Here is a 9,162-nt window from a genome sequence, read left to right on the forward strand (position 1 = left end):
TTTGGAAAATATGTAGATAGCTGAACAGTTATGTTTTAAAAGACTAAAACGCTTGTTCTTATGGAAAGTTTTCAATGTTTATTGTTACACAAGGTAAAGCTTTAATTGTGCTATTTGCGAGTTGCTCAGAATGCCACACGCTTACTTTTTTTACTTTAATGTACATACGTTTGTTAAAAGCTTGAAATAATGCTACCTTGTTCATTTTTCCCACTGAAATGCAAGGAAAGACAATTTTTGAATCCTTATACACTCGTGCAGCATATTCTCGAGCCGATAACTTCTTTGAAACTCTCTGCAGCAGTGTGGGAATGGAACAAGATGGCTGGATGACCTTTGAACCCTAATTGTCGCACATACGCAACAAAATCTCTTCAGGACATTAAAAAATGTCATAGAATAGTCGCAGCATTACTACAATGAAAACAACAAGATATAATCAAAATGACATACAAAATGTGAGTTTGATTTTTCAATGCATTCTACACTGCTTTGTTCTATGTGATTTATACCTTATTTAGAATTTTATAAAGTAGCTAATGTGCCATGACTATATTACAGAACTATGATTACACACAGATCCAACTGTTGTTTATTTTGCTAGCTAGGTTACTTGTTCTTAAATACTATAATACTGGGTTATTGCTAGTAGGCTTAGAAAAATGATAGGTTTCCTGAGTACACTTTTAGGATTACCAATATTAGATTGAGTGTCAATGTATTTAATTTGCATACTCTTTTTAATAGAATGTGTTTCTATCTGCTTAAGTGATAGCAATAACTTACTGTATCAATATTTACAGATGTTCATAGTTATATATAATTCTTACATATTAAGAAAAGACAAATCTAAGGGTAGTATGGGAAAAAAAGACTATGAAAAAGACTTTTGAAATGCATGATTTGATGTATTCATAGTAGCATATAGATAATGGTCTTGTAGTTCATTGTTTTATTCTTATCTAGTCAATTGGTCAATTGAGATTGAATATGTAACTTATAAAAGTTAAAAATAACATATTTGTACATTACTATTTTTTTTCTTTTCTTTTCCTTCTCTCTCTTTCATAGATATGGTGCATAAGTATTCATAGTGATGAATACTCTATTTACTGCCTTTTAACGAGGCTTGATAAATAGCTCTTGAATGTATTTTATTCTATTAGGAATAAATATTTTCGTAATATCTTTAAAGAATGACATATCTTTAACTATTTAATTGATTTAAATGATTTTCTTTGATCTAGTTTGGTGAAGCAAACTTTTCTCAATTAAGTAAAGTCACTTTAACCTTAGTTTTGATAATTTTTTATTAACCATTGAGCTAGAAACTTATGTTTACTTGGAATTTCAAAGATCTCTCTTTACAGAGGTCATGCGTGAGTATGATCAGTTAGCAACTTAAAATTATTATATTTACATTAATATATCTTGTTTATCAATATATGAGTGGTATATTTGTATAGTTAAACAATTAAAAGGAACAGTTCTTATAGTAATTTTGAAAACAAGTACTAAACACAAAATTAATGGTGGTAGCCAATATTCTGCTGTTACCGATGGGGGTAATCTGAGTGGTTGTCACTATTCAGATTGGGAGTTTATAACTCCAGGCTGGTAGCTGTTTTAGGTTTTAAAATCTTATACTATGTACATAGTTATAAAGTTATTTCTCATTTACCATCCACTTTATTCATCATATGTATGCATATGATTTACAATAACCCTAACTTCTGTTACACCCACATTAAACTATTACTTATAACTCTGAGATTCAGCACAATTGGTTCAGGAGGGAGAACTATTAGTAAATTACTAGGTAATAATGTGAATTATATGTTACTCAACATATATTTAGGATGGTTACATTAAAAAGTATCTCAATTAACATCAATGGTCTAAACAATCCTTGTAAAAGAGGAAGTTTGTATAGATATCTATCATTACAAAAATCCAATTTGATCTTTTTACAAGAGACTCATTTGCTGAAAGACAACATCAATAATTTAAATACTAATAAATACATTGTCTTAATGAGTTCAGAACATTGTTAAAAAAAAAAAAAAAGAGTGTTGCCATCCTTTGGAACAAATCATTACCAATTCCTAAGTTAATAAAAACATATCAAGACGATAAGGGAATGTTTTGCCTAGCCATAGTAGAAATCAATAAAAAAATCTTCACATTGATTAATGTATATTGGTTGCCAGGTATAGGTATCAATACTGTAAAGCAACATCTAAACCAAATTGTTCCCCTATCAAAAGGAAATATCATCATGGCAGGAGATTTTAATTGTATATTAAACAATGATGAGTCCAGTACACAGGGGAAAAGAAAAATAACTTCTCAGGCTAAACATTTAAATAACTTCATAGTAAATAACTGGGAAACTCGAACACAGTCACAAACAGCAAACTTCAAAAAGAACGCCAGTAATAAATCCAATGACTTAAAAATACGGACACAAATCTAGCGCTTTCATTCACATTTATTCACTTGTGAACTTCTTCAGAAATAATTATCCATCCACTCACATACAATTTATACATTTTAAATCAATCACGTTCTGTGATGTCATATAAAATTAGAACTTTTAAAGACACACAAAATAAAATGATTATATGTATTTGTGTAATTGTTGAATATCAAAACACTTTTTATAAAAAAATGTGTGTTTGTTATATAAAACCAAATCAGCACTAGTGTTGTCTAATTAATAAAAAAAACACTTCATATTTATAGATTCATTTAAACCAGGGGCAAAATCAGCTCCTAGATGCAACTGCCAAAGAGGCTCTTTACATTCTAAAAGAACTTTGATGTCACCCATAAATGTCCCTAATCTAAAACTGAAAAAATAAATTTCTTAAAATTATTACAAACCAAAGAATGTTTGTCCAAAGCGTTAACTAGATCTTTTTTCTTTATGGCCAAAAGATGCTCACTAATCCTTATATGGAGACATCTTGTAGTCATACCTATATAAAAACTAAAACATGTAGAACACTGAGCTGTGTAAACCACTTTATCAGTGCTACATGTAAAATAATTTTTTGACCAATAAATCTTTTCCAGGTGTGGAAAATAAATGGAAGAGGAATTACTTATGTATCTACATTGTCTACAATTTTGACATGCATAGGTGCCCTTAGTTGTAATATTTGAACCTTTATAATTTTCACTTAATTTAGTTCCCCATTCTAACATATTCTTGATGTTTTTAGTTCTCTTGAAAATAAAATTAGGTCCAAATTAGGTCCATCACCTATAACTTTTATCAAATCTTGGTTCCCCAAGAGTACCTTCCAATTATCCACGATAATCTGTTTGATACTCCACATCTCATTTGTGATAGGCAAAACAAATGCACATGAAAAATATTTGTCAGGTACATGTGATACTCTGTTAATTTTATTTTTATTTTTATTTATATTTTTCTCAGAAGCTGTAGAATAAGATAACAATATAGGGGAAGCTTTATCTTTTCTAAGTACTAATACTTATTTTTATTTATATTTTTCTCAGAAGCTGTAGAATAAGATAACAATATAGGGGAAGCTTTATCTTTTCTAAGTACTAATACTTTTTTGACAATATTTTTTATCCATGCTGAATTGTATCCCCTAGCTATAAAAAAAAGATGCAAGTAAATCTACTTCCTGAGAAAAAATTGCATCCTGCGATTTTAACCTACTGAGTCTAATAAGTTGTCCCTTCACTACTCCTTTTTTCATGTGATTAGGATGCAAACTATTTTTATGTAAATATTGATTTGCAAATGTTGCTTTTCTATAAATTCCACTAATGAATTGCTTAGAAGTGGTGTCATAAGTCACATGCAGATCTAGAAAGTTCAAACTCTCCCCAAAATCTCCAATAGAAAACCTTAAAAAAACTAGTAGTACTATTTAAAAATTTGACAAATTCTTCAAACTTTTCTAAAGTACCATGCCAAAGAAAAAATAAATCATCTATGTATCGACGATAGAATAAAATATTATTTCCAAAGTTGTTGTGATCAATGAATTTATTTTCCCAATTGGCCATAACAAGGTTAGCATATGCTGGTGCTACTTTGGCTCCCATTGCAACTCCAGCAATCTGTTTATATATTACCTTGTTAAATGTAAAACAATTATTGTCAAGTACTAATTCCATCAGGGTACAGATGGTGTTGATTTTGATATTATTATAACTACTATTAGAAGTTTAATATTCCCTCATAAAATCAACACCTATTTCTTGATCAATGCAGGTATACAAGGACACTACATCCAGAGAAGCAAAGGAAAAGGACTTCCCTAAATTTTCAAAGTCCCGAAGCAATTCTAATAAATGCCAGGAATCTCTAAGATAATATTTGGAAGCTTGCATAATAGGGTTTAGAAAAAAATCTAACCAAATTGAAAGAGGCTCAGTCTTGGAAATATGTGCAGAAATAATAGGTCTAAAAGGAGGATTTAAGCTATTCTTTTGTATTTTTGGAATACCAAACAGATGAGCCATTTGTGGATGTTCAACTAATAAATAAGTATAACTTTGATGGTCTAGTTCACCTTGACAAAACATATCAAAAAGACAAGTGTCCAGTTTAATAAAACTCTGAAAAACAAAATTAGCTTCCACTTTCTTATATGTTTTGTCATCATTTAACATGTTCTGAATAGACACATTATAGGTGTCAGTATCCATCAAAACTATTTTACCTCCTTTATCTGCCTTCATAACTCTTACCTCTCTGTTGTCACTGAGAGTTTTAAGAGCTTCTGCTTCTAAAGCTTCCAAATTACATCTACTTGTATTACGTTTTATTGCTCTAAATCCTGCCTCACATATATTCTGAAATACTTGGGGTGTGCCTAAAAGTGGTGGTTTATAAACATTAGGTTTTTTTAGGACCTGTGATAGGGACCTGGTGATGAATATCATTAAGAATGTATCTTAAATTAAGCTTCCTTAAAGTAAGCCTAAAATCAACTAAAGTTCTAGCTATATTGAAGGAATTCCCCAGAATAAATGAAAATCCCTTCTTGATAAGCTGGACTGTGGGCTGGGAAAGAACTAATTTTGATAAATTGTGGATTTGTATCTCATACTCTGAATAATCTGACTACCACTTCTTCTTGCCTTTGGTCATTCCTTTGCCCTTGTTCTGAACCACTTTGGACCAATTAGGCCCTCTCTTGTTCCCTTGTTTGTCCACCAAAAAAGGGGCATTAGTGTTAGAATTATTTGCTCCTTCATTCTTACAAGAAATGGCACCATCGTTATTATTATTTTGCAAATTGGCCTCAGACCCACCTACTGACTTATCACCGTTATTGTCTGTGGAGATAACAGAAGAATTGTTATTATTACCACTATTCGCATTAACATTAGATGTAACAGGCTTATTCACTTTAAAATCTGTCTCTGTACTGATGTTGTTATTGTGTGCATTACGAGCTCTGTTTTTCACCGAATAAGCAGTGTTGTTAGCATAAGCATTAATATCTCTTTTAAACTTTCTTTGTTTCCTGGCCACTATTGTGGCTCTCTGCCTATATGCCTTAGCTGCAATACTACAGTACAAATTGTCAAAACAAGAAAAACATGAAAAGTTTTTTATCTTTTTATCTGAATCATTCATTTTGTTTTTCACTTCTTCCATTTGTTTAACATAATACTTTATTAAAATGTTCATTAGTTGAATGCCAAAATCATTAAACGTGTCAACAAGTTGATGACACAAATTGTCACCGAAGGTGACACAATTAGGAAACTTATTAGTCCTTAGACCTTGCGGAACACATTTCCGTTTCACACATTCACTACACAGAACATATTTCAATGTCCAGCATTACGTATTTTAAAGTTGTTTTCTCAAGTTCGTAAATAGTCTGTTTACAAGTTTTTTGCTCTAAAAAAGAGCCAGAAGATGTCTCTTCAATTATAGAATTATTTACCTCTGGCTGAACTAATTCAGTGAAAGGATTGTTCTTATTTTGAAGAATATAATCCAAAACGCCATTCAAACTTAATGGCAGCTCTTCAGCCCGCGTCTTGTTGACTAGTGTATCCGGTACATTAGTGATAGTCTTCTGACCTACTCCGGAAATACAATATCCCTCTGGAGATACGCTGCTACCGATAACTGCACCTTCTAGTCCTCTTTAAATTGCAGTGGTAATGACGCTCGTGATTTGCTCAGAAAACAGAGCAAAATTATCAGGAACCGAGTGAGTAGATAAATTCAAGAGTGTATCCTGTGACATACTTAGAAACCAGGAAAAATCACGAACACAAAAACCAAATAGTAAACAACTGGGAAACTCGAACACAGTCACAAACAGCAAACTTCAAAAAGAACGCCAGTAATAAATCCAATGACTTAAAAATACGGACACAAATCTAGCGCTTTCATTCACATTTATTCACTTGTGAACTTCTTCAGAAATAATTATCCATCCACTCACATACATTTTAAATCAATTAAATGTTCTGTGATGTCATATAAAATTAGAACTTTTAAAGACACACGAAATAAAATGATTATATGTATTTGTGTAATTGTTGAATATCAAAACACTTTTTATAAAAAAATGTGTTTGTTATATAAAACCAAATCAACACTAGTGTTGTTTAATTAATAAAAAACACTTCATATTTATAGATTCATTTAAACCAGGGGCAAAATCAGCTCCTAGATGCAAAGTGTTAACTAGATCTTTTTTCTTAATGGTCAAAAGATGCTCACTAATCTCAATGTTCTACATGTTTTATATAGGTATGACTACAAGATGTCTCCGTATAAGGATTAGTGAGCATCTTTTGGCCATAAAGAAAAAAGATCTAGTTAACACTTTGGCCAAACATTCTTTGGTTTGTAATAATTTTAAGAAATTTATTTTTTCAGTTTTAGATTACGTTCCATCAGGGGCATTTATGGGTGACATCAAAGTTCTTTTAGAATGTAGAGAGTCTCTTTGGCAGTTGCATCTAGGAGCTGATTTTGCCCCTGGTTTAAATGAATCTATAAATATGAAGTGTTTTTTTTATTAATTAGACAACACTAGTGCTGATTTGGTTTTATATAACAAACACACATTTTTTTATAAAAAGTGTTTTGATATTCAACAATTATACAAATACATATAATCATTTTATTTCGTGTGTCTTTAAAAGTTCTAATTTTATATGACATCACAGAACATGTGATTGATTTAAAATGTATAAAATGTATGTGAGTGGATGGATAATTATTTCTGAAGAAGTTCACAAGTGAATAAATGTGAATGAAAGCGCTAGATTTGTGTCCGTATTTTTAAGTCATTGGATTTATCACTGGCGTTCTTTTTGAAGTTTGCTGTTTGTGACTGTGTTCGAGTTTCCCAGTTATTTACTATTTGGTTTTTGTGTTCGTGATTTTTTCCTGGCTTCTAAGTATGTCACAGGACACACTCTTGAATTTATCTACTCACTCGGTTCCTGATACTTTTGCTCTGTTTTCTGAGCAAATCACGAGCGTCATTACCACTGCAATTCAAAGAGGACTAGAAAGTACAGTTATCGGTAGCGGTGGATCTCCAGAGGGATATTGTGTTTCCGGAGTAGGTTGGAAGACTATCACTAATGCACCGGATACACTAGTCAGCAAGACGTGGGCTGAAGAGCTGCCATTAAGTTCGAATGGCGTTTTGGATTATATTCTTCAAAATAAGAACAATCCTTTCACCAAATTAGTTCAGCCAGAGGTAAATAATTCTATAATTGAAGAGACATCTTCTGGCTCTTTTTTAGAGCAAAAAACTTGTAAACAGACTATTTACGAACTTGAGAAAACAACTTTAAAATACGTAATGCTGGACATTGAAATATTTTATTTAAGTGAATGCGTGAAACGGAAATGTGTTCCGCAAAGTCTAAGGACTAATAAGTTTCCTAATTGTATCACCTTCGGTGACAATTTGTATCATCAACTTGTTGACACATTTAATGATTCTGGCATTCAACTAATGAACATTTTAATAGAGTATTATGTTAAACAATGGGAGAAGTGAAAAACAAAATGAATGATTTAGATAAAAAGATAAAAAACTTTTCATGTTTTTCTTGTTTTGACAATTTGTACTGTAGTATTGCAGCTAAGGCAGATAGGCAGAGAGCCACGATAGTGGCTAGGAAACAAAGAAAGTTTAAAAGAGATATTAATGCTTATGCCAACAATACTGCTTATTCGGTGAAAAACAACAGAGCTCGTAATGCACACAATAACAACATCAATACAAAGACAGATTTTAAAGTGAATAAGCCTGTTACATCTAATGTTAATGTGAACAGTGGTAATAATAACAATTCTTCTGTTATCTCCACAGACAATAACGGTGATAAGTCAGTAGGTGGGTCTGAGGCCAATTTGCAGAATAATAATAATGATGGTGCCATTTCATGTAACAACGAAGGAGCAAATAATTCTAACACTAATGCCCCTTTTTTGGTGGACAAACAAGGGAACAAGAGAGAGCCTACCTGGTCCAAAGTGGTTCAGTACAAGGGCAAAGGAAGGACCAAAGGCAAGAAGAAGTGGTAGTTGTATCAGATTATTCAGAGTATGAGATACAAATCCACAATTTATCAAAATTAGTTCTTTCCCAGTCCACAGTCCAGCTTATCAAGAAGGGATTTTCATTTATTCCGGGGAATTCCTTCAATATAGCTAGAACTTTAGTTGATTTTAGGCTTACTTTAAGGAAGCTTAATTTAAGATACATTCTTAATGATATTCATCACCAGGTCCCTATCACAGGTCCTAAAAAACCTAGTGTTTATAATCCACCACTTTTAGGCACACTCAAAGTATTTCAGAATATATGTGAGGCAGGATTTAGAGCAATAAAACATAATACAAGTAGATGTAATTTGGAAGCTTTAGAAGTAGAAGCTCTTAAAACTCAGTGACAAGAGAGAGAGGTAAGAGTTATGAAGGCAGACAAAGGAGGTAAAATAGTTTTGATGGATACTGACACCTATAATGTGTCTATTCAGAACATGTTAAATGATGACAAAACTTATAAGAAAGTGGAAGCTAATTTTGTTTTTCAGAGTTTTATTAAACTGGACACTTGTCTTTTTGATATGTTTTGTCAAGGTGAACTAGACCATCAAAGTTATGCTTATTTA

At 31.8% G+C, this 9,162-nt stretch overlaps 2 protein-coding genes across 2 annotated transcripts; one reads left to right on the forward strand and one right to left on the reverse strand.

Annotated features, from left to right (window-relative positions):
• Window positions 1-5,113: 5,113 nt before the first annotated feature.
• Window positions 5,114-5,653, reverse strand: LOC122795991 (putative uncharacterized protein DDB_G0283051). The gene has a single exon (XM_044064472.1). The coding sequence runs from the start codon at window positions 5,651-5,653 to the stop codon at window positions 5,114-5,116; it is 540 nt and encodes a 179-aa protein (XP_043920407.1).
• Window positions 5,654-8,050: 2,397 nt separating this feature from the next.
• Window positions 8,051-8,572, forward strand: LOC122795992 (putative uncharacterized protein DDB_G0283051). Its single transcript, XM_044064473.1, has one exon. It carries the CDS (start codon window positions 8,051-8,053, stop codon window positions 8,570-8,572), a length of 522 nt encoding a protein of 173 aa, XP_043920408.1.
• The last annotated feature ends 590 nt before the right edge of the window (window positions 8,573-9,162 follow it).

The sequence above is a fragment of the Protopterus annectens genome, chromosome 2.part2 (assembly GCF_019279795.1).
Source record: "Protopterus annectens isolate FY-2018-M chromosome 2.part2, PAN1.0, whole genome shotgun sequence".
Taxonomy (NCBI): Eukaryota; Metazoa; Chordata; order Ceratodontiformes; family Protopteridae; genus Protopterus; species Protopterus annectens.

Excerpts from the sequence above, each read along its gene's own strand:
- LOC122795991 (XM_044064472.1), bottom strand. The coding sequence starts at position 5,653 with ATGGAAGAAGTGAAAAACAAAATGAATGATTCAGATAAAAAGATAAAA.
- LOC122795992 (XM_044064473.1), top strand. The coding sequence starts at position 8,051 with ATGAATGATTTAGATAAAAAGATAAAAAACTTTTCATGTTTTTCTTGT.